The sequence below is a fragment of the Canis aureus genome, chromosome 16 (genome assembly GCF_053574225.1).
Source record: "Canis aureus isolate CA01 chromosome 16, VMU_Caureus_v.1.0, whole genome shotgun sequence".
NCBI lineage: Eukaryota > Metazoa > Chordata > Mammalia > Carnivora > Canidae > Canis > Canis aureus.
The window spans coordinates 317,514-342,618 of NC_135626.1; the positions used below are offsets into that span (position 1 = coordinate 317,514).

The 25,105-nt window shown below is 56.2% G+C and overlaps 1 protein-coding gene across 10 annotated transcripts in view; it reads left to right on the top strand.

Moving 5' to 3' along the window:
• Window positions 1-25,105, top strand: part of DAB2IP (DAB2 interacting protein) — a 189,727-nt gene that overhangs the window by 158,558 nt on the left and 6,064 nt on the right. For 8 of the 10 annotated variants that reach the window (XM_077850520.1, XM_077850521.1, XM_077850519.1 and 5 more), the window contains 11 exons: window positions 3,101-3,254; window positions 4,911-5,009; window positions 5,871-6,425; window positions 9,449-9,593; window positions 9,679-9,823; window positions 12,208-12,444; window positions 14,068-14,269; window positions 15,941-16,119; window positions 18,120-19,008; window positions 19,712-19,864; window positions 21,830-22,023. In XM_077850520.1, the coding sequence (XP_077706646.1) occupies window positions 3,101-3,254; window positions 4,911-5,009; window positions 5,871-6,425; window positions 9,449-9,593; window positions 9,679-9,823; window positions 12,208-12,444; window positions 14,068-14,269; window positions 15,941-16,119; window positions 18,120-19,008; window positions 19,712-19,864; window positions 21,830-22,023 (2,952 nt within the window). The remainder of the gene's footprint in view (window positions 1-3,100; window positions 3,255-4,910; window positions 5,010-5,870; window positions 6,426-9,448; window positions 9,594-9,678; window positions 9,824-12,207; window positions 12,445-14,067; window positions 14,270-15,940; window positions 16,120-18,119; window positions 19,009-19,711; window positions 19,865-21,829; window positions 22,024-25,105) is intronic. The other 2 variants (XM_077850515.1, XM_077850517.1) reach the window with 2 other exon arrangements.

Sequence of the window (25,105 nt, forward strand, 5' to 3'; positions counted from 1 at the left end):
AGCTTACTCACCGTCCCCTTGGAGCCTGGGCAGTCTGTGGTGACCTCCACCCTCCTTCCCTGTCTTGTTGGGCTTTTTGCCCAGCCTGTAGATGAGCAAGATGCTGGCCTCAGATGCTGTCCTGGGGCATAGGCAGGGCTGGGTGAAGGGCTGATGCGGCGGGTTGGTGTGGAGCATTAGGGGGTCCTGCAGGCCTGGGACAGGGCTGGCTTCCTGGAGGAGGTGGTTCTCAGGCCATTTGCTGATCCTGCTGGGTTCAGGAAGTGACCAAGTGACCATTTTTCCTTCCCCAGCCTCAGTCATCTTAGGAGCCACCACCAGGGGCACACTCACCTCTGCGGAAGGTTTTGCCCTGGCAGTGTCACAGCAGAGTAGCTCCCCCTGAGCCTCATGTGTCCCTTGCTCTCCTGCCAGGAGCCTTTTGGGAAGGAGAGGAACAAGTAGTCTCCAAGTTGAGCAGGAAGGACATATGTCTGTGTGTGAATCTGGGAGCCCAGGCTGCCTGGCTTGGCCATCTATTGTGCAGAAACAGCCTGGCAGACCTTGGAGTAGCTAATGGCTGGCCCAGGTGCCGCCTGCCCCCCACTCCTTCTCCCAGTGAGTTTAGGTGCATGAGGGTACAGCCTCTGCTCCAGGTCCCCCAGCCTGGAGAAGCCCAGGGGAGTTTGAGAGGGCCACAGCTGCCCAGCTGCAGCCAGGTTGCCTTAACTGTGAGTTTCCCCATAGCTGTCTCTTCAGCTGGGAACCTTCCCAGGGATTCCTGGGCCAGCTGGGGCATGTCTGTGGAACAGGATGGTGAGGAAGGAAGGGGGGAGGGTTTTGCAGCTGCAGGCTCTAGGCTCTAGGCTGTGGCTGCCTTGGGGTCTGCTGGACCTGCTGGGCTCCCAGGCTGTAAAACCAGAGCCCCCCCTGGCTCTCCCTGGGTAGTACCAGTCTACTGAACCATGACTCCCTCTCCTCTCCCCAGCTACCTCATTCAGACGCCTCAGGCAGGAGGCTGGGGCTCCTCCCTTTGTACTTCCTGGGTCCCCACTCTGCCCTCCCAGCATCCTTACCTGACAGGGGTTTCCAGGCTGGCCTAGAAAGCAGTCTGATCCTGGCCTACCAGCTGGGTTTTCAGTCTTGGACAGCAAGTATAAGGGGCTGTGGGTTCTAGCCCTTGCTAGGCGGAGTGACTCTTCCCAGCAGCTGGGGCAGGGGATCTCTTGAACTGACATATGAAGCCCCATTCTGGGAGGGAGGCCTGGAGTTTGCCCCATGGTGTGGGGGGCCCAGGGTGGCATATTGGAGCTGAGGGGCCTACAGGCCCAGCCACAGCCTAGGTCAGTGCTGTGATGGGGGCGGAGAATGGGCCGTTGGAGCAGGGCCTGGAGAGCTTGTCAAGGGAAGGTGCCTATTAGCACCCAGAACTGAGTGATGTGGCAGGCCATGGTGTGTACTTGTGACAGCTGCCTCCTGGAGAGAGGGTGCTGGAGGAGCAGAGGCAGTGTCACTGTATGTGCCAGTGGACTTGACCTCACTAAGTTCTACAGATGGGTTTGGGGGTTCGGCTTGGCTCTAACTTGATCTCAGCCTGCCTCACAGCCTCCCTCTGGTCTGTGCATTCCCCTGGAGCTCTCAAGGAGGCTGCCTGAACGCATCAGTTAAGCCCGAGTGATCTGAGCCTTACCTATGCTAGCTTCCTGCTGGGCATTGAGGGAACAGTTGCGGGGAGGCTAACTGGATCTCTTCGTCAGGCTATGGGGTTCCCAAGGGTTGGGATCCCAGTTTCAGCTGACTCCCATGGAGTGCCTGGCATGGCACTAACTCTAACTCCATGTTAGAGAAGACGCTTGCATGGACATGTAGAGTCTGGGGTGTGGAGGGTGGCCTATCACAGCTTGCAAGGCTGGCTGGGCAGGCCTATTGGCTCATCTCTGGATTCCTAAGCCCCCATATAGTGAGCCTCAGTTCCCCCTTACCTCCAGTGGTCATGGAAATGTGGGCTAAAGGGTTGTGCCCTGCCAGAACCTCCTGCCTGAGCTGGGGTCTTTGCTGAGACAGGAAGAGAATGATGGCTTGAGCCTTGGGCCATTGGAGGCCGGGAACTGAAAGGCAAGGGTATTGGGGGAAGGAGGTCTAGGTGGGCTAAGCCCAGGGTGGGTCCTGTGCCAGTGCCAGGGGTTTGGGCCATGGACATGAGTAGGGGCAGGGCCTGCCCAGCTTCTGTGCCAGAGGAGTCCTCCATGCCTCAGGTCCCAGCTGTGGGAGGGGCATCAGTGGGGCACTACTGGGTGCCACTGGCTCTGGAAAGGACATTCACCTCTCTGAGAAGGACTCTGCCCAGCACTGGTGCAGGTGCCATATGAGGTGTTTTCCGTATGATATGCTGAGGAAACTAGGGCTCAGAGAGGGGGAAGTGACTTGTGCAGGGCCACACAGTAAGTGAGCAGTGGACCCGGGTTGAAAGCCAGGTGTGGGCTCCATTTGAGCACCAGGTGGCCAACTACCTTTGTTCTTTGTGCCTGCATCGGGCCAACTGACCGTGACTAGGCCCCCAGCCTCCAGCATCTTGGACCCTGTCTGAGTTTAGGCATCTTGGGTACCATGCAAGGACTGCTACATCCTTTCCCAGTTGAGCCTCAGGTCCTCATCTGTAAGGGGGAGCAGCAGAAGTCCCTTTGGCTGTCCTGCCCTGAGCTGGGCTGGTGCATGGAGTGGGATGCTGTATGAGAAAGGGCTCTGTGGACAGTGACATTCTTAACAAGTGGGTGACTACTTGGTCTGGGAGGGAGACGAGGGCCAAGGAGAAGAGGTGGGAAAGGTTGCTTGGTTCCTATGGGTTTCCAAGGCCAGGACCCTTCCCCGAACTCGGTACTGATGTTCAGCTCCTAAGCAGAGGCCTGATTCTCAGCCATTTGCTCCCTTAGAGGCTGAGCCGCTTGCTCAGAGTCCCTCAGTGAAGAAGAGGGCCTGGTGGGTCTCTAACTCCAGCACTGGAATGCCCCTTTCTTGGGAGGAGTGATTGTCTCCACCTGGGAGGTCTGGGCAGGCCTCCTGGAGAAGGGGAAGGGGAAGGGAGCGGCAGTCTGGGTCTGACACAAGAACCCCCCATCCCCAGGTCCCATCTGATGCCCAGGCTGAAGGAGTCTCGCTCCCACGAGTCCCTGCTCAGCCCCAGCAGCGCGGTAGAAGCGCTGGACCTCAGCATGGAGGAGGAGGTGGTCATCAAGCCTGTGCACAGCAGCATCCTGGGCCAGGACTACTGCTTCGAGGTGGGTCCCACAGCAGGGGTGGGGTGGGGTACTGGTGTCATGTCCTGGCAAGGCCAGGTTGCATCCAGACGCTGTTCTGGAGTGCTCTGTGGCCAGGTTCAGCAGGGGCCAGGTTCTTTGGGGGAAAGGCTGGAATCTACTCCTAGCTTTTGGCTCCTAAGAGACCAGGTGGAGCTGGGAGATGGGGGGCTTTGTTCCTGCTCTGTGGGTTCCTTGCAGACAGGCCAGCACTGTCATCCCTGCCTGGGGGCACAAGGTCCCCATGGGTGAAGACTGAAAGCCTGGATAGAATTGCTTAAGCCCCAGAGCCTGCTCGCTCCTCCTTAGAAACCCCTTATATTCAGTGTGGGGTAGTGGAGAGCACTCCCTTTTTGGGGCCTGACTTCCCTTCTGCATAATGAGAGCCAGAAACTTTCTTGCGCTCTCTGTGACCTGTGGTTTGAGAGCAGAGGGACCGCTATGCAACCTGTGCAGGGCGGTTACCTGCCCAGACTCTCACGATAGATGGGGAAGCCGAGGCCCAGAGTGGACAAGAAGTTGTTAGCAGCCACACAGCAAGCCTGAGGCCAAACCAGGACCATGGCAACTAATGTTGCAGGTGTTCCTGGGAGTTCTTAATTGCTTCTCCAATTATTCGTATTTTCTTCCCACCTCTGTTTCTGGGAAGCTTCCTGCTCTCAGCACTCTTGCATGATTAGGGGAGCTCTCTAATAGAGGAATGAGCCTGGTAATGAAAATCAGCTACTCGGGGATAACCTCCAGGCACCCCTGGCCCTGGGGAAGGAATGGAGTGGGGCCTGGCACCTGCCCCACACCCCATGCCCACTGGTGCCGTTTCTGGTTTAAGACTCCTGGTCCAGCCAGGCTCTGACTTAGCCTGGGACCGGCTGAAGATGGTGCTTGTCTGCTTGTCCACAGAAGGGGGTGCTGTGGCTTGCGCAAGCCTTTGAACGGTTGGATAAGGAGTCCACTTTCCCCCTATAGAGCCCTTGGCGTGATGCTGGGGATGGCAGGAGCAGAGCAGGAGTTGTGTGGGTCAGGCTCCCTCCTTGGAGGAGACCTAAGGATGAGCAACAGTCAGATGGGGGAGGGTAAGGCTTCCAGGCAGGAGGACCCCAGGGCCCAGCACATGTAGGTAACCCAATTCTCATTTCTCCAGTGTGGTACCCCCCTCCCCCCGAAAAATGTTAAGTTTCTGTGCCCATCACTGTTGTCACTGTTATTTGGCAAAAAATAACTATCAGAAGATGTCAGCTGGGGACTGAAGCAGTCCTTGGTGCTTACCCATGGTTGTCTCCTCTGCCTGTGGTTTTACTGTGGAGGGAGGTTTGGGGTAGGCATTGCCCTCTGACCTGGACAGGGAGCCCCACACCTTCTCTCCTCCCATCTCTGGGAGTGAGATTGGAACAAGAAAGATACCTTCCTGTGGACGGGGGCGCAGAGGCAGGGGGTGGGGAGCTTGGAACGGCCACCGACTGGTGCGGGTCTGCGCTGTCCTGCTGTTGGTGATTTGCTCTGGGACCTCGGGTCGCAGGGCAGCACCTGCAGATGTAGTTAGTCATTGTGAGCCTTGTTCTGCCCCTTCCTGTGGCTGCGTCACAGACCTGGTGGCTGAGGTCCCCACCTCTCTGACACTGTCCTGCCTGTCCCTTGCAGGTGACAACGTCGTCAGGAAGCAAGTGCTTCTCCTGCCGATCGGCAGCTGAGCGGGATAAGTGGATGGAGAACCTTCGGCGAGCAGTACACCCCAACAAGGTAAGCCTGCAACCCCTGTCACCGAGACAGGGAGGACCAAGGCTGAACCCACAGCAGATTCAGACTTTGACAAGAGGGACAGAGGTGGGGACCTGTGGTGTGGGCTACGATGGGGGGTGGGGGCTGCCCCCAAGTGGGCCATGGCACTGGGCCGTGTAGGAGGAGCTCCAGTGGGCCAAGGTGACTCGGGTTGTAGGTCTCCATCCTTGAAGCCGCGCACTGACGAGGCTGGGCCAGAGGTGTGGGGCCATTAGGGACTTGGGTGCTGGTGTGCCCTGCTGCCTGGAGTTCATGTCCCCCCCCGTCCCTGGGCTGATTCCTTATGCATCCAGTTCCAGCTTGGACCCTTGCCTCCTTCAGAGGGGCACCACTGACCTAGGCTGCTGGGCCCACAGGCTTCTGCCATCAGGGTCACAGATCCCCTACTGTAATTGGCTACTTCCATGGCTGCCTCCATGACTGCCTTCAGGGCCCGGGATGAGTCCTGGTCACTGTGACCTCACTAAAGAAGGGGTCCTAACTGTGGTCACCTTCTAAGTGATTTTACAGACCAGCAAACTACAGAGAGCTGCTAAATGGCACAGTCACCTGCTACGTGCCAGGCATTGTGCCAGCCTCTTTCTTGATCTATTGCTCTGTTTCATTCCTGTTCCATAGAGAAGGGACCCGAGGCTTAGGTTAAGTCACATGCTTAGGGTCAGTAAGCTAGTACAAAGCAGAGCAGAGACCCAGCCCCTTGTCTGCCAGACTCCAGAGCTGTTTCTGCCTCATCCCACTGCCGTGTTGGGGTTGGGCCTGTCCTGGGCCTGAGAGTTCTCCCCAGCCCCCACGGTGACCACGGCCCCCCTTGTGCATGTGCAGGACAACAGCCGGCGTGTGGAACACATCCTAAAGCTGTGGGTGATTGAGGCCAAGGACCTGCCGGCCAAGAAGAAGTACCTGTGTGAACTGTGCCTGGACGACGTGCTCTATGCCCGCACCACAGGCAAGCTCAAGACCGACAATGTCTTCTGGGGCGAGCACTTTGAGTTCCACAACCTGCCACCCCTGCGCACCGTCACCGTGCACCTGTACCGGGAGACTGACAAGAAGAAGAAGAAGGAGCGCAACAGCTACCTGGGCCTGGTGAGCCTGCCAGCCGCCTCCGTAGCCGGGCGGCAGTTTGTGGAGAAGTGGTACCCTGTGGTGACACCCAACCCCAAGGGCACCAAGGGTCCCGGACCCATGATCCGCATCAAGGCACGCTACCAGACCATCACCATTCTGCCCATGGAGATGTACAAGGAATTCGCTGAGCACATCACCAACCACTACCTGGGGCTGTGTGCCGCCCTCGAGCCCATCCTCAGTGCCAAGACCAAGGAGGAGATGGCATCGGCCCTAGTGCACATTCTGCAAAGCACGGGCAAGGTGAAGGTGTGTATGTGGGCACAGGTGTTGTGTGGCCCATGCGAAGCCCCCCCTGCTGGTCCCCAGGTCTGAGTCACAGATTTCAGCTCTCACAGAGACGCCCATCACAGCCAGGTGGGCTCCCCAAACTCAAGAGTTGGTGTCACACAGTGGGGGGCTCTTCGTGTCCCTCCTTTATGGTTGGAGCTGATCATCAACACACACATAGAGCCGATCGATGGGGTTGTGGCTTCTAGTCAAAGAGTGGGTTTGAGGAGCCTCCCTGCTGCACCTGGGGACCAGGATTCACGTGACATCCCTGACAGGTGACCGCCTATCCTAGCCCCCAACCTCACCCCTCCCACGTCAGACACACAGACTCACGGTACATACAGTATCCGTGCCATTCAGCAGTCAGCCAGCTGTGGCGACAGCTGTCCCACAGCCCACAGGATGGGAATTGTTCCAGAGCCATCCAGCAGGCCCTCCTGTAGGCTTGGGGGGCCCCACCTCTGTTTCATCTTCCAGGCCACACTTCAGCCCCTCTCACCTGGTTCTGGGGACAAGTAGGCTCCTTCAGGAAGGTTCCCTGCTATGTACCTGCCCAACATGGTGGAGCATGATTCTGTTGGATTCCCTCTCTTACCCTGCCCCCTCCATTGGTGAGGAGCTACCTGAAATGGTTGCAGTGGAGCAGGACTGGACATTGCAGAAGGCCTTGGGTGCTGCTGGCCTGTCATAGGAGGATAAAATACGAATCTCTTATCTGCCTTTAAGAAAAAAAAAGCCGGGGGCGGGGGAGGGGGTGGAGGGAATGCCTGGGTAGCTCAGCGGTTAAGCATTTACCTTCAGGGCGTGATCAAGGGAGTCCCACGTCAAAGGAGTCCCACGTCATGGAGCCTGCTTCTCCCTCTGCCTGTGTCTCTGCCTCTCTCTCTCTCTCTCTCTCTCTCAAGAATAAATAAATAAAATCTTAAAAAAAAAAAAAAAAAAAAGGAGCTGGGCCTCTGCCCTTTGGACATGGTGTAGTTTGAGAGCCAAGTGGCCTGTGATGGAGGTGAGGGACCACCATGTGTCAGGGTCTTGAGCCCTCGTAGTCTGGGTCGGGGAGAGACTCAGGTTGGGGGTCTAGGTGCTTAACTCCTGTCAGGGACCCCTGTTCTCTTCCCTATTTCCAGAAGTCTGTGGCCCCCTTCAGGCCACCGCTACCTATTTGACTCACGGGGTACCTCCAGGAGAGGGACTTCCTCAGCATGGTCTCCATGTGGGGAGACTGCACTGTTTCGTCCTCCTGCCACAGCCTTCAGACTTGACTAGGATGGATGGACTCTGGCTACCCTGTCCCTGATCTCCTGGTCAGAACAGAGGGGATACTGGGAAACTGAGTGAACTGAGGGAGACCCTGGCCCCCGGAGGGAGTGAGGGAGGCCTCTGCTGCTGCTGCTGTGTCTGTTTTTTCACTACCCAGCCCCCGAGGGCTGCCCTGGAAAGCCAACTACCATCTGCAGTGAATTTGATCTTAGGGCTCATGGTGCTCGCCGTAGATGGAGTTGGAAGCCAGGCTCCAGCTGCCCCAGGTGGGCCTGGGGAATTAATAGGCCCAAGAAGCTGGGGTGATGTGCATATCAGATCCCCCTCTCTGAACAGTTGGGAACTCATGGAGCATTCTTGGTGAGAGGCAGAGTGTCTGATGAGGGCCCTTTAGTCCCAAGGTAAAGGTTGTGTGAGTGCCTTCCTGCACTCTCCTGGGCCGTGGCTGCAGAGTTCCTGTTCTCGGATTCCAAAGGCTTCTCCCTGCTGTTCCCACTCCAGATCTGGCCCAAGGAGCTGTGTGTGGACTAGGTCAGGTCACTTCTCTGTTCTGTACCTGTTTCCCGTGTTGGGATTTAGCTCTCAAGAGCTCCTCCTAATCCCAGCCTAGGCCTAGCACCCAACCCAGGAGTTGCGGAAGACCTGTGAACGTGAGCAGGAGCCCAGTGGAGTTACAAGGCCCGATGCAAGACTTGCCTCTGCTTCTGTGTGTCAGAGAAGGGGGCTCTCCGAGTTATCTATAGGGCAGGAAGAGGTCCTCAGGCTATGTGTTGTACCCAGAGGCAACGGCCACTTCCCTTTCTCCCTGTGGCTCCTACTGTTCCTCCATTGGCAGGTCTCCTGCTCCCAGAACTCAGTTCTGTATCTCAAGGGCCACTTAGGATCTCTAAGGACCCAAAGTTGTGCATAGTGGAGTGAGGCATTTCCAGAGCACCAGAGACCCTGGCCCCTGCTGGGTACCTTGCCACCTCAGTCACCTTCCCTTGGGTCTCTGATTCTGTCTTCCCCTCCCTCAAGTCACAGGCATGGCTGAGGGAATGAGGAGGCAGGGGCTCCGAGGGAGGCAGGTTCACTGAACCACATCTTTGCAGTCAGGAGGGAGGGCGTGGGCTCGGGCTCCTCCCAGGGTCCTCCGGTGATGCTGGTAGGGGACCCATAGCCTCATTAGCTTCACAGCTGCCTTCCAGAAGTCTGGGACCCACAGCAGTGAGGGTCCTTACCACCTTACCACCCAAGCTGAGGACTGTGTTCTCGCCATCTGAGTCCCAGCCCACTGCCTTCCAGGGGGCATCTGGACAGCTTCCCCCTGTGGGGCTGCGCAGAACAAGTCTGTCTCATGCGGGAGACCCCAGCAGAGTGATGGGTGGGTAGATATTGGCAGCTGCTTGTATGATGGAGGGAGGGTGGCCTGTGTCCTCTCCAGTGCTGCTGGTGATGAGAAAGAGGTTCTGCCCTGGTCCCCTGGCCAGGCCTGGTGCGGTGGATCTGACCACGGCACGGTTGGGTAATGGCTCCAGGTGGCATGCTCTTGCCCGGGACTGCCTCCCCCATTGTGTCACCATCTCTAGGTGTCTGCCCTCCACAGGCTGCTCTTGCTCACCTCCCAGCAGCCCCCAAAGGTGGGCACCAGCAGCACGGCCGCAGAGCAGCCTCAAGAAGTGAACACTTCCGGCTGCAGAGCGGGTCTGGGATCCTAGGGTCCTGCCTATGTCTGCTCTTCTCACCTCCTGCCTTCCCAGGACTTCCTGACGGACCTAATGATGTCAGAGGTAGACCGCTGCGGGGATAACGAGCACCTTATCTTCCGGGAGAACACGCTGGCTACAAAGGCCATTGAAGAGTACCTCAAGCTGGTGGGCCAGAAGTACCTGCAGGATGCGCTAGGTAGGGCAGGTGCAGGCTAGCAGGTGGGCAGAGTGGGGCCGGGGCCACCAGTCCTTACTTCTTCTCCCTGCCCTCCTGACCCCAGGTGAGTTCATCAAAGCACTATATGAGTCAGATGAGAACTGTGAAGTCGACCCAAGCAAATGCTCTGCCGCCGACCTCCCTGAGCACCAGGGCAACCTCAAGATGTGCTGCGAGCTGGCCTTCTGCAAGATCATCAACTCCTACTGGTCAGTACTGGGCCCCTTCCCCAGGCCCTGCCCCTCCTGTGCCAGGGCACCCGGGGGGTGTTGGGCGAGGCCCTTCGGCTCCATCGCCCCCAACTTGTAAACTACAGAGGGGAGGGTTTTTTTTTTTGTTTTTTTTTTTAAGATTTTTATTTATTTAGTCATGAGAGAGAGACACACAGAGAGAGAGAGGCAGAGACACAGGCAGAGAGAGAAGCAGGCTCCATGCAAGGAGCCCGATGTGGGACTTGAACCCGGGACTCCAGGATCACACCCTGGGCCAAAGGCTGAGCCACTCACTCAGGCGTCCCCAGAGGGGAGGTTTAGCAAGGGCACTGCTGACACAGCTGCAGCCTCACATAGCTGCCACGTGGTGGCTCTGGGATTTTGGAACCCCCCTCTGCCTGGCCCCCGTCCTGGTCCTTTGTGGGCTCTCAGATGCAAAGGAGTATCCTGGAATATATGCAGGACACGGTGTTGAGAATCTGGACAGGGCAGTGTACCTGTCAGTGTCTTAGCAGACCCTGTCTATGTGCCAGGCACTGTGGTAGGTGCCGGAGCTGCAGCACCAGGGAGCAGGGCAGCAGGGCCCTGTTCAGGTGTCCCCCACTGGGGCAGGGGAATGGCTGCAAGCGAGACCTCTCAGCCGTCCACAGGGGTGCCACCCTGCCTCCTCCTCCGTATCTTACTCCTTTCTTTGGCAAGGCCTCCCTCACCCCATACTTTCACCTCCACACACTCCCTCCCTCCCTGCTCTAAGGTCTTAAACCTGCCTCCCCTCTGTGGCCCCCCTTCACTGTATCAGACATGGTGGTCTCACTCACCCCTCCCAGGCACCTCTTTCCCAACCTCTGCCACAGCCCTAATCCCATCAGAGTGGGGCTATGCCTGTGTCCAGATCTGTTTCTCACGTGTACCTGGAGCACACTGGAGGCAGATGAATCCACTAGCTCGGGGTTGGACCTAGGAGGGCCCGGGAATGGTTTGCTGCTCCTGAAAGACAGGCAGAGTTAGGCTGCAAGGTGAGTGATAGCCTTGGGAAGGGAGTGGAGGGAACAGCCAGAGCCACTAGAGTGACTGTCCTCCTGCCGGCTCCCTCTGCCCCTGGGCCACACAAGGTAATCCCCCTAGGGCCAGTTTGGCCCCTTGGGCTGGGCCAGATGACCCCTGGGCCTGGGGGTGGAGGCATAGCCCTGAACTCTTGGGGAATGTACTTCCCACCTTTGGGCTGGGCTGTGCATTCACCCTCTTCCTCCTGTTCCCAGAGCAGACTGGGTGTGGGACGCAGAGAAACATATCCGTGGACAATTTTCCATTTCCTCTTTCTGGTATTTGTCAGAGGCCCAGAGGCACCTTTCCGTTCTGGACAGGGCCGCCAACAGATGTTGCTCAGCAGCTGCCCCCGGCCTGGTCTTGTGTAAGGTACTTTGAGGGCCTGGGCTGGAGCCCCTTCCCTTCCCCCCATCTCTCCAGCACACTCCTATTAGTTCAGGCACATGCACTGCACGGAGCCCACTGGGCAGGTGCTGAGCTTGCCAGGCAAAAGCCTTTCGAGTTGATCAAGGCTTCCTGTGGCCTTGAGATGGTCCCGTGAACTTGGCAGGGCAGACCCTGTTCTCAACGGAAGAGTGAGGGAACTGAAGTTCAGGGGAGGCCAGGCACTTGCTCAGAGTACCCTGAGCTAGTAACAGAGACAGTGTAATGTCCACAGAGTGCTGGGGCCCGGCATGCCCAAGGGTGGGAGGTGTGTCTTTCAGGGTGAAAAGATAGGAAAACCACTTAAAGATTGGTCAGGGGGCCCTGACTGTGGCAGGCTGCAGATGCCCAGCTGGGTGCCTGGAACCCTGCCCACCCTCACTGGGCCCCACTGGGGAGCTCACTGCCTCCCATTTCCCTCCCTGCCTAGAAAGTAGAGAGCTGTGTTCTCATCTTATCCCCATCTTGATCATTCTGGTGTCCGGGTCCTGGACATTCAAGCAAAAGGAGTGAGTCTCAGCAGCCAGTGATGGCATCCAGGGAGCACTAGTCTGTTCCGGTTGTGTTGTCCTTTCCCTGCCCGGGAAGAGCCTCCTGCCTGGTGTTTGAGGCAAAGGGTGAGGCCCTGTGGCAAGCTCGCTGTTGCCATCGGCTCTGGTTGGGACGGAGACCTGGCTCCTGTGTGCTCTAGCCTCTCTGGGCCTGTGCCTATCCCCTGCCAGCCCCCCTTTGTGGAGAGCCCCCAGTCCAGCCTGGAGCTCCCGTGGCCCTGCTCCTTCCACCAGGCACTCCCTTTGCCCCCACCGTGCTGGGTGGCTCCCCCGCGCCCTGGCTCACAGGCTGTGTCCAGGCTCTGAACCCTCTGCCCCAAACCCTGGCCCAATGACCGCCTCCCACCTCTGTCCCTGCAGTGTCTTCCCGCGGGAGCTGAAAGAAGTGTTTGCCTCATGGCGACAGGAGTGCAGCAGCCGCGGGCGGCCGGACATCAGCGAGCGGCTCATCAGTGCCTCCCTGTTTCTGCGCTTCCTCTGCCCAGCCATCATGTCGCCCTCGCTCTTCAACCTGCTGCAGGAGTACCCCGATGACCGCACCGCCCGCACCCTCACCCTCATCGCCAAGGTCACCCAGAACCTGGCCAACTTCGCCAAGTGAGTGTTGGGCCCCCCCGTGGGCAGAGTTCCGGCAGCATCTGGAGCCTCTGGGATGGCCATGGGTCCTTGTGCCCTAGAGTTGGGCTGCACAGTGGTTCCCGCTTCTGTTCCTGTTATCCTCAGTTCTTCCCTTCCCCGTTTTGCAAAATAAAATCTCCACACCTCATCCTCCCCCTACAAAAAGTACATGGCATTTGGATATGTTTCCTTAATTTTCAAAGGTGAGAAGAGGAGGTATTTTTTCCTTCTGCTGTTTTGAATTAACGTTTTATCATAAGGATTATCCCGTGTACTTAAAATTCATAAGCCTCATTTTGCAATGAAAGACTAATACACCTTCGAGGGAGAATGACCCATGTTTCTTTAACCCGTCCCGTGTGATTGAGCTCTCAGCTTGTTTCAGACTGCCCTTGTTTGATGCCGTGAAAGATGTCTTTGCTCATAAAGCACTTCAGTGTTCTCTGCTGTACCTTGGAGTGAGTGGATGGAAACGGAAGGGCTTGTTCACAGTGTAGTAGATGGAGCCCCACAGCAGGCCTCCCTGAGTCATAGCTGGCCCCAGCTCCGGCCCCCTACTTCCACATGGAGAGAGATGTGGAATAAGCAGCAGAGCAGTGAGAGAGAGACACGCAGGCCTCTCAGGAGGCCCCAGGCTGGTTGGCCTAGGAGATGTACCCCCTGCTGCAGGTCAGGAGGAGGCAAGCAGGAGCAGAGGCGGGGCAGACCCTGGGAGGGCCGGGTGCTGGCAGGATGAGGCACCCTGGCCTTCCTGGTTCATCACGTGCCAGGCCAGGAGCGGGAGGTGAGACATAAGTGGTCAGCAGGGCCTGGAAGTGCAGGCAGGGGAGTGGGAGCCACTAGCAGGCTTGAGGCAAGAGGGAGGCTAGCCCTCATCTGTTCTGCGTCCTGAACCTGTCAGCCTGCAAGCCTGGGGCATGAGGGTTGGAGGGAGCACAGGGGGAAGCTGAGAGACAGGATGAGAGAGAGGGTAGCCGTGGTTCCCTCCCACAAAAGAAACGGAGGTGGAAGTGTTGGGGGGCAAGGGGTGGCGACGCAGGAGCAGTGGCCACAAGGTCAGGGGTGACTGGAAGATAGAGTCAGCAGGTCTTAGCAGCTAGAGAGGGAGAAGCTGGACACCACCAGGCTTTTGGCTCAGCTCTGTTGGGGACGGTGGTATCCTCACTTAGGATAGGAAGCCTGGTGGAGGCGGGCATGGGTTTTGGGGTGACAGAGCTGATGCCAGACTTGGCCAGGCCAAATACAGGGGAAGTGCCCATGGGTGTACACATCTGAAAGCTCAGCAGAGAGACCTACCTAGCATGCATTGAAAGTCAGGTGTGCACTAAGCCATTGAAACTTGGAGGGAAAAAGGAAGGAGATTGACTGGCAGGGAAAGAGGAGGGAGGTCTTATGAGGAAAGGCCCAGAAAAGGGGTCTCTGGGCTTAACCAGCAGACCAGAGGGCCCTGAGTCAGAACAGACCGGTCAGCTCGGAGAGAGAGTTGTAAGGGAGGCAGCCACAGTGGGCGAAGAAGGGTGGGAGCTAAGGAGGCAGGGTGCCTCAGAGAAGGGGGCTCCTGGATGGGGCCCAGGGCACTTACCCAGTCTGCCCTCCATCCAGGTTTGGCAGCAAGGAGGAGTACATGTCGTTCATGAACCAGTTCCTGGAGCACGAGTGGACCAACATGCAACGCTTCCTGTTGGAGATCTCCAACCCCGAGACCATCTCCAACACAGCCGGCTTCGAGGGCTACATCGATCTGGGCCGAGAGCTATCTAGTCTGCACTCACTGCTCTGGGAGGCTGTCAGCCAGCTAGAGCAGGTGCCTGGCCCCATGGGCTGCGGGAGGTCAGGGGCTGGGCTAGAGGATGCCACAGAGCTGGGGGATGTTCCTCCAGACAGACTGTTGGGGTGGGGGGTAAAGAGTTTGCCCACCCAAGTGCTGGAGCCTGAGGTTCCAACCCAGGCCCTGTCAGCATGCACTGGGCGATCTCTGGGGCCCATTTCCTTGGCGGGGAGCGTCGCATTCACTCGCCAGCTCCTGCTATGGCGGCCCACTCCGCACAATGGGGCTTTAGCTATGCCTCTGCAAACTCCGCATCAAGAGGACAGATTGGGGCATGAAGGCATGCTCTCTACCTGTGAGAAATGCGATCATCTGTAGCTGCTCCTCCAAAAATGTCCTCATTCTAGGTTTTAAGGCCACTGAGGTGAAAAATGTAGATTCTGAAGATGCTGCACGTATCAGGCACAAAGGTGACCTTTCCGGAAGTGCCCTTGACCATCCGTTGAGAATCTTACTCTGCTGCAGCCACCCAGCATGCGCCCTCCGTGGCATGGGGTTCCACTGTCGCCCCCGTAGCCCCAGCCCACACAGTGAACGGGTTCTTGGCAGCAAGGGCCAGTCCTGCCAGACTCCACCTCTAGAATATGTGGTGCTTCCCAGGCTTTAAGAGGCTGCCTTACAAAAGTAGTTACTGCCTAAACAAGGTTGGAAGGTGTCCCTGCTCTTGTCCCATTTCCCAGAGGTGACCACCCAGGGCTCTCCGGTGTGCAGCTTTCCTGATATCTCTGTACGTGTGTTAAGTACGCACGCAGGCACTGCATTCTTTTCCCTTTTCACTTGTGTTAAAGTGAAAACTCTTGGGGGCACCACAGCGTGCATCTCTCACTCACCCTGTTGTCGCCCTCTCACATCAGCACGTACTGCACCGCTGCTGTGACCCTTCCGATGGCCGCACACAGGCCCCTGCACTGCTGCTGGACACTCGAGTCCGGCCCAGTGTTTCTCTGTTGCTGTCACTTCCGCTTGCGGATGTCCGCTGCCCTTTGGCTGTGAGAGGCGCTGGAGGGTGATGGCCATGGCAGTGAGGCCAAGGCTCTCTCTTCCTCCACCGCTGCCAGCACCAGCCACTGCCTACTGAGCCCCTGTGCCGACCTCCAGCCTCCACATCTGTAGGAGCAGGCAAAGGGAAGGTGGCAGGTGCCGCCACAGCTGACGGTGGTGCAGCAAGGATTTCAAATCCAGCTGTTTGCCCCTCAAGCCTGTGCTGTGTTGACTGCGTGAGTTTCCACATTCTTTTTGCACAAAGTCATGGAAGCCAGTGCATAAGCAGAGGACCATTCCAGAAACCTCTCAGATAGGGAGGTGTCACTGTGGCAAATTCTGAGGTTCCACCTGGGCTCCTCTCTCTGGGCACAGAGATAGGACAAACACGGGTTGAAGGCTTGGGCTAGGTCACCATTTCTTCCTTTGGGCCTTTTGTGCCCCTCCCCCACCAAATAGCTGAGAAGCTTGGAGAAAATACGCATTTGCAGATTCCTGTCCTTTTCAGCCACTTTCCATACCTGCTGGATCTCACAGGTTGGGGAGGGCAGGGCCTGCCTTCCCAAGTTGCTCCTTGGCAATTTTGAACCACAGCAGCTGCAGGGCACTTGGCCTCCCCAAGTGGCTGCCCACAGATCACACCTGACTCTTGCTGTGTATTTACAGAGCATTGTGTCCAAACTGGGGCCCCTGCCTCGAATCCTGAGGGACGTCCACACAGCATTGAACACCCCAGGCAGTGGGCAGCTCACAGGGACCAACGACTTGGCCTCCACTCCTGGCTCTGGCAGTAGCAGCATCTCGGCTGGGCTGCAGAAGATGGTGATTGAGAACGATCTCTCTGGGTAAGAGCTGCTGGGCATACTGGGGGTTATGGGGTACACATGCAGACCAGGTGCAAGTGTCTGCAGTCTCAGTTGGGGAGGAGGATGTCTACACAGGTGTTTATAAAGTAAGCTGGATGAGACCTGAAATGTTGGGCAGGCTGTAGGCAGGGAGCCTCCATTTGGGAAAAATCAGGGAAGGCTTCTTGGAGAAGTGGTACCATATTGGGTTACTTAGGAAAAGTAACATTTTTATTGGTGGAAAAGGCATTCAACATAGAGGAACTAGCACAAAGCCTTGGGGAGAGATTTGGAGAAATATGCTCTGTTGCAGAGCCATTACCGATCCCAAATATTTCTAGATTACCCAGGTGTGTGATTAAAATACTCTGTGGTCTTTCCTGGGTCTGATCAGAACCCGCAGAAGTGGCACCACAACGTGTGTGTTTTCAGCAGGAGCCCAGGTGACTGCAAGGCTTTGAGGCTGGGAGCTCGAGAAGCTAGGAGAGGTGTTGAGGCCCATCCTATAGTCTGAGCCCTCAGCCCCAAGCCCTAGTGCCCTGTAAATAAAGCATGTAGTGGACAAGGAGGCAGAATGGTCTCAAATTTTAATGTCAAAATGAAGATATACCTTTGAAAGACTTGGTGTTTATAGTGAACCATTTATGCCTCACTCATAGACTCCCTCCCTCCCTCCCAGGGGCCGGCTGGGGCTTGTGAGGCAGCAGCGACAGCAGGCTTGTGTGCGGGCGAGGGCACTGAGATCAAGAACCTAGGGTGTGTGGTACATGGGACTGGAGCCCAGCACGCGGCCAGAGATGCAGAGGCCTAGATGCATTTCCCAGCTCCCTCTGAGTCTGGGGGGTGGCGGGGGGGGGGGAGGGCATTCATACCACCTGCCCCATGAAGCAGAGCAGTTGAGGTGAAAGACACACCTTGGTTAAGAGGTAGCCAGGCACGTGGGTTCCCAGCAGACCCGCCCTGGGTGTGCAGGAGGACAGCCAAAGCCCGTGTCTGGTCTGGCTTTCTCTGGTTACTTCTGCTGGTATCCAGTCCCAGGTGCCTACAAAGGCCCCACCAAAGGCCCATCAGCTGGGCCTTGGTGCTTCCTCTCTGTCCCAGGCTAGGCCATCTCCAGCTCCCCACTGTTGGATCCCTACCGGCTCAGAGCCCTGTTGACCCCCACGCCCCACAACCTTCCCTCCAAAGCCCACCTGACCTACCACATTGTGCTTTCTAAGGAGCCAGCTTCCAGGGAGGGGCCTCGGAGAGGCTGGGAGGCTGGGGGAGGGTAGGCCTGCCTCTGCAGGTGCAGACCCTCCCTGCCTGAGTCACGTCTTGGATCCTTCTCTGATTCCTTGTTTTTACCAGGAATAGCAGCCCCCGCCTGCCAGTCAGACAGAGGTGGCGACAGGAGGCTGGGCTTGGGGCGGGGGGCGGGGCTTCACCAGGTCCCCACTCTGGTTGTCAGTCTGCTGAGGAACAAGAGGGAAGAGGCAGCAGGAGCCCCTGTGGCTTTGAAGTCAGGGTCCTTAGTGCAGGACCCTTGGATAGTAGAGAGCCACTGCACTGCGGGTTTGGGTTTAGCTAAGGGGGATTTTCCGGAACACTCCGGGCTTCAGCACCCGGTGTCCCAAGGTGCAGCTGAGGTGGGAGTGAGCACGCCAGGCAGCCTGGCCTGGAACTAGCAGCGACAGCCCCTGGAAGAGAGGTGCTGTACAGCAGCAGCTCTCCGGCCCCTCAGCCCCTGTGGTGGCTTCTGGGGGGGGGGGGGGCGGGGAGTGGGGGCGCTGCCGGGGCTGTGGTTTGGTACTGCAGCCAGGCCGCTGGTCCCAAGCTTCGCCCACTTCTGCAACCCACGCACCTCCTCTCCCTGCCCCCTTTCCCCCTCCCCTCACAGCCCTGGCTCAGGCTGCCAGGCCCTGGCAGGTTGGCAGGGCTCTCGGTCTGGACCCGCCTTAGCCGCATTCACAGTTCTTCTCTTCCCCCTTCTTTCCCTGTGTGTGCTTGTCTCCCTGCAGTCTGATAGATTTCACCCGGTTACCGTCTCCAACCCCCGAAAACAAGGACTTGTTTTTTGTCACAAGGTCCTCCGGGGTCCAGCCCTCACCTGCCCGCAGCTCGAGTTACTCAGAAGCCAACGAACCTGATCTTCAGATGGCCAATGGTGGCAAGAGCCTGTCTATGGTGGACCTCCAAGATGCCCGCACACTGGATGGGGAGGCAGGCTCCCCGGCAGGCCCCGATGCCCTCACTACTGATGGGCAGACGCCAGCATCTCAGCTAGCGGCCGGGTGGCCAGCCCGGACAGCCCCAGCAAGCCTGGCGGGGCTGGCGACTGTACGGCGGGCAGGCCAGACACCGACCACGCCGGGCACCTCCGAGGGCGCCCCTGGCCGGCCCCAGCTGTTGGCGCCACTCTCCTTCCAGAACCCTGTGTACCAGATGGCGGCTGGCCTGCCACTTTCGCCCCGTGGCCTTGGCGACTCTGGCTCTGAGGGCCACAGCTCCTTGAGCTCCCACAGCAACAGTGAGGAGTTGACGGCAGCTGCCAAGCTGGGAAGTTTCAGCAGTGCCGCCGAGGAGCTCTCCCGGCGACCCGGGGATCTGGCCCGGCGGCAGATGTCACTGACTGAGAAGGGCGGGCAGCCCACGGTGCCTCGGCAGAACAGTGCTGGCCCCCAGCGAAGGATTGACCAGCCCCCGCCCCCGCCCCCGCCCCCGCCTCCTGCGCCCCGCGGCCGGACGCCACCCACCCTGCTCAGCACACTGCAGTACCCACGGCCCTCCAGTGGAACCCTGGCATCCGCCTCGCCTGATTGGGCCGGCCCTGGAGCCCGGCTTCGGCAGCCGTCATCCTCGTCCAAGGGTGACAGCCCAGAGCTGAAACCTCGCGTGGTGCACAAGCAGGTCAGTGCTGTTTTCTGAGGGCAGGCTGCGCTCACAGGCGGACAGGCTGTCACACCCCACCCATGTTGTGCTGCTCCTCCTAGTCATTTCACCCGTACTCAGCTGCCATCCCATGCTGAATGATGCCACACTCGGCCCTATCCCACCAACTTGCCACACACACCACCTCCCCTCTTCCCCGGAGCCCACTGGCCCCTGTGTGAACCCTTTGAACCAGGGACAGTGTGGCTTCGGGGTCTCTCTGCCACTTCCCCAAGGGCAGCTGGGGACATGAGCAAAGAGGGAGGGGTCCATCGGTCTCGTTCCAGGCCTCTTAAGGCCCCACCCAGGGTAGGAGTTGCCCAGACCCTCAGCACCCCTGCCTTCGTGCTCTGAGCTGGCCTCCAGGTCTTTCATGTCACCCTGGGCCCGCACACAGTATATGGGACGGATGTGCTCTGGGTTGAATGCCCGCCTGCCTGGCTGAGCTCACTTGCTCTCATCGGGTTGGCAGAGGGGGGCACTCAGGCCACCTGGGCTCTGGACTCCGCCCAGGCTGCCATCCGGGGGTGGGAGTTCCTGGGTTGGGGACTCTATCAGTAGCCGCCTGGCCAGCTGGAAGTCCCCTACCCTTGCCATGTCTCTGAGCTACTTGTCCCAGGTGACTCACCTGGTGCCACTGCCCTGCCTCCCTCCAGCCCCTCACAGCTGTGTTTCATTGTAGGGCCCTTCACCCGTGAGCCCCAATGCCCTGGACCGCACGGCTGCTTGGCTCTTGACCATGAACGCGCAGTTGTTAGAAGACGAGGGCCTGGGCCCAGACCCCCCCCACAGGGATAGGCTAAGGAGTAAGGAGGAGCTCAGCCAAGCAGAAAAGGTAAAGCCAGACCCTGGCAGTTTGGGGCAGGGCGGGGCTGCCTGTTCCTGTTTCACTGGCAACATTCTCTCCCTTGGAGCCCCAACTGAGGGGTGCTGCTTGTTCCCTGGGTATGGCCAGTCCCCTGTCAACCCCTGTCCCCCATGAAGACAGCAGCCAGTGGACTGGAAGAAAAGAAGCAAGAGGGATTTAGCCTAGTGCTGAGGATTCTTCTACAGGCTGCACATGGGACTCACCTGGTACTAAATCCAGACTCTTGGGACCTGGTCCTCAAACCTCTGGGGGAGGCCCCTTCCCTGAGTGCCCTGGCCACTAAGCTTCTGAGAGTCTGGGGCTTGAGGACTGGGAGTGCCGAAGAGGCACATGGAGACCGTCACGGGGAGCTTCGTGCCTGAGGAGGCAGAGAGGTGTGGGTTCCCAAGACAGCTGGGAGGGCCGCCCCCAACCAGGCCCCCCACTCTGGCTTTGTGCCTGTCCAGAACCTGGCTCTCACCCACTTCCTGTCTCTTACTCCTAGGGGAAAGATGGTTCTAAAATATCCACATTCCACCCCCACGCACATTTCACATTTAGTGGGGCAGTTGGGGGGCTTCTGTCTTCCCAAATTTTCCTGTTGTTATGGCAGCTGCCCCGGATCCATGGCTGGTTCTCATGTCCTCCTACAGGCCAAAGCCCAGGTAGCTGCAGGACCCAGTGCCAGGCCACCTCAGAATGGCAGCCACTCCTTCCACCCAGATGCCCTCGCCTCAGCCCTGGAAACCCTTTAGCAGCCTCTCAGGCAAGGGTGTGGAGGTTGGGGTGGCAGCTCTCCCTCCTCCTGGCCTGGGGCGAGGTTCATGTCCATGCTGCATTCCGCCACCCTCTGCCATTCCCTTAGTCTGCTGCATCCACCTGCTTTCACCATAATTTCGTGGAGGGGATGAGGGGACATGGGGCACAGTGCTCCAAGGGCCAGAGTTTGGTTGCACAGCAAGGAGGGCCAGCCTTAGCTCAGGCTCCCTGTGTGAGCGGGGGCACTGGGCTCTGCACCTCTTGGAGGCCCAGAGTCCTATTCATGAACCACAAGGACCGCTCGCTCGAATGACTGTGGGGCTCAGGCTGCAGCCAGAGTGCCCTCTTTCCTTGCTGTTCCTTGGATGAATGAGCTGCTTCTCTCATCCTCTCTGCTATTAACTCTCACAGGCAAATCCTGTTATCTCGATCTCCCTGGAGACCTGGTACTGCCTCTGTCAGGGAGGATCGTCCCCGTCTCTGGCCAGCCGAGCGAGACTTGGGATGGGCCAGGATCATCTCTCCCAGAGCCAGGCTCTCCTACGGGTCCAGTTTTGCTTTAGGAGCTTAGCTTGGGTCTGGACCTCTCACCTGTCTCTGGACTTGCAGCCTCCTTTGCTGATGTGAATTAGGCCTCCATTGCCTGAGGCACAAGGGGAGGCTCTTCCTGCCTTCGCAAAATCCCCTATTGTCATGGTACACGGCCCCCAACTGCTTAATTCTAGTGTTGATTCTATCTTGCCTTTAACCTTTCTCTCCCTGTCCCTTCCCCAGCTACCACCCTTGCTTTAGGGTCAGATAGAGGCTGGGAGGCTAGGATCTCACCCCACTGGTCAGTCACTCCATGGGACTGGGTCACCTTGTCTTCTGGGCCTCAGTTTCTCCTTCTGTAGAGCCCATATCTCTCAGGTCGCTGTCAGATCTTAGTATCATCCAGCAGTGTTTTTTAACATTTGTTTATTATTTAAAAAAAAAAAAATCTATGTCCTAGTTAAGCCCTTACTTCTTGAGACCTGGGTTTGAGTCTTCGTTCCCTCATAGCTGTAAGGTCAGGCCACAGAGGTGGGAGGTTGGAAGGGAGAGAGCCCTGGACGGGGACAGGCTTTGGGTCCCGCCCTGTGCTCTTGCTCTGGCTCACGAGGCTGTGCTCTCTGTCATGGGTGCTGTGCTTATGGCACGCCACCCTCCTGGCAGGACCTGGCAGTACTACAGGACAAGTTGCGAATCTCTACCAAGAAGCTGGAGGAGTATGAGACCCTGTTCAAGTGCCAGGAGGAGACGACGCAGAAGCTGGTACTGGAGTACCAGGCACGGCTGGAAGAGGGTGAGGAGCGGCTGCGGCGGCAGCAGGAGGATAAGGACATCCAGATGAAGGGCATCATCAGCAGGTAGGGCAGCCTTTTCCTGCCTGGGCCAGTTCTGGTCGCCCTACACACACAGCAGGCAGACCTGTGTGCTGCCTTCTTCATCGGAGGAAGGGCTGATCAGCCGCAGGGTGAGCCAGGAAGGAGGGTGCCTCAGGCAGCCCGTACAGTGTGGCACAGGCCTGGAGGGAGTGTGGGGAGTCCCCCCTGGTGTAGCGTGTATTGAGGGTAGAATGCAAAGTTGGGCCTGGCAGAAGCGAGGTCACCAAGGCCCGCACACATAGGACCTGTGACCCCCGTAAGGAGTCCTGTTTTCTTGGTGAGCACTCTCGGGGAAGGTAGGATTGGAGGTGCCTGGAAACACAGTGAAGACCCAGTTCAGGGCAGGAAAAGTAGGGATAAATAGGTCCATTACATTCAGTGAGTGAAGGAGGAGGAAGCATAATAACCCCCAGATTTCTACCGAGAGCATCTGGGTGTCATGGTACCAGTTGCTGAGATGAGGGTCTCTAAGAGAGTAGTTTAGGTGTCCCAGCCATGCCAGTTTGGGATATGTTGAGTTTTAAGGTTCCTGTAGGTTATCCAGGAACAATTTCCAGGGGACCGTCAGCTTTGACACTGACTCTCCTCTCTGTTGACAGCTTGTTTATATCACATACTGTGTTGATTTCCTCCCATTTTCTCTTCTTTCGCTGTTTCCACCCATGGGTAGGGTGGGCACACCCTCATGCGTGTCTGTAGGACATGGGAGTACAGTGAAGGTGTAGCATCCCAGCCATCCATGGCATCCCAGTCATGAAGCTCACTTCTTTATGACAGTAATACCGGTTAGAAGAGGACAGTGGGGGATCCCTGGGTGGCGCAGCGGTTTGGCGCCTGCCTTTGGCCCAGGGCGCGATCCTGGAGACCCGGGATCGAATCCCACATCGGGCTCCCGGTGCATGGAGCCTGCTTCTCCCTCTGCCTGTGTCTCTGCCTCTCTCTCTCTCTGTGACTATCATAAATTAAAAAAAAAAAAAAAAGAAGAGGACAGTGGGATTTGACAGCTTGTTTGTTTGTATATTGCAAGAGTCCGTCCTTTGGACAGATTTAGCAGATGTCCCATAGCTAGGAAGTCTCCCCACCTGGCCTCATGTTTTATCCGCTACAGAAACCCTTTCCAGGTTCTTCCTATTTAGGCTGTTTCTCTGCTCCTAATTATTGTTTCACTTACCTGTGGGTTTGTTCGTTGTGGCGAAATGGTTAGCATGAGCGGAGAGCCTATAATCAGGGTGACTGCAAATCTGTTCACTTGACCGCCAGCTCTGTTCTTGGCTCACTTGGTGTGTGTGGTTCCAAGAATGGAAGCACCTCGCAAACTTGCCACCGCTTCCTCATTGTGTCGTCTCTCTGAGGAATGCAAGTCCTGAATTCAGTGTCTTACTTAACACATTTATTTCTACTAACCCATCCCAATGTCTTTCCTCCCTAATGGAAATGTCAGTTATCAGTTCGGTTGATAACAACATTGTTTGAATCCTTGTATACTGGTTTTTCTGTCTACTTGTTTACTGTTCTATCACTTACTGAGAAAAGTATATTGAAGTTTCTAATCGTAATAATGGGTTTGTGTATTTCTCTTTTGTTTTAGTTTTATGTACAAAAACTCCGTGCATCCACATCTCGGATTGTTATGTGCCGGTGATGAACCAACATCTTTATTGTTATAAAATCACCGTCTTTATCTCTAATAATATTCTTTGCTCTGAAATCTACTTTTTTGATTTTTTTTTTTTTTAAGATTTTATTTATTTATGATAGTCACAGAGAGAGAGAGAGAGGGGCAGAGACACAGGCAGAGGGAGAAGCAGGCTCCATGCACTGGGAGCCTGACGTGGGATTCGATCCTGGGTCTCCAGGATCGCGCCCTGGGCCAAAGGCAGGCGCCAAACCGCTGCGCCACCCAGGGATCCCTACTTTTTTGATGTTGATCATAAGTATCCCAACTTAATTTGACTAGTATTAGCCAGGCATATCCTTTCTTATACTTTTAACCTACCTCTGTCTTTCTATATAAATGAATTTCTTGTATAGACATCTTATTGCTGGTTCTTGCTTTTTAATATAATCTGGCAGTTTCTGCCTTTTAATTTGAGTGTTTAGACCATTTACATTTAATGTCATTTTCAGTATGTTTAAATCTCTTATCTTGTTATTGTTTTCTGTTCATACCGTTTGTTCTGTTCCCTTTTTTCATGCACTCTTTCAGATTGAGCATTTTTTATGATTGCATTTTATCTCTTACTGGCTTATTAGGCTATGTCTCTGTTGTCACTTCAGGGCAGGAGTTGGAAACTTCCCATAAAGCGGCAGATAATAAATATTTTAGGCTTTGCAGGCCATATGGCCTCTGTAAATGTTCAACTCTGCTGTTTTAGCAGAACTATATGTGTGGTGTGGCTATTTACAAAAACAGCCAGTGGACCCCATAGGGCCCTCATTGTCAGGCTATAATAGTAGGAATTCTGTCATTATTTTCTGTTCCTTTGTACTTAAACTCTCATTTCTTTGGCTGTTTTAAATATATATATTTTTTAAATCACTGATTACCAATAATTTGATTAGGTTGATCCTTGTCATGGTTTTCTTCATGTTTCTTGGGTTTGAGCTCTTAGATCTGTAGGTATACTGTCCTGCCTGCCCAGTGTCTTTTCTGGGAATCCCATCACACATACATTAGGCTGCTTTATATTGTCCCACGTTGCATTGATACTTTGTTTTTTCCTTGTTTTACTTTTTTTCCCCTGTTAAATCTTAGATGGTTTCTGTTCCTGTGTCTACAAGGTTACTAATCATTTCTTCTTCGGTGTCTAATCTATTAATCCTATCCAGTATTTTTTCATTTCATTTCAGATACTATATTTTTTACTTTCAGACTTTCAGCTTGGTTTAAATTCTGTCCATTTCTCTTCTCATCATGCTTATGCCTTCTTCTACTTTCTCAAACATGTGGAATATAGTTACAATAATTGTTTCAGTGTCTACCAATACTGTCACCTATGACATTTCTGAGTCTGTTTTTATTGATTAATTTTCTTCTTGGTTATTACTTATATTTTTCTACGTA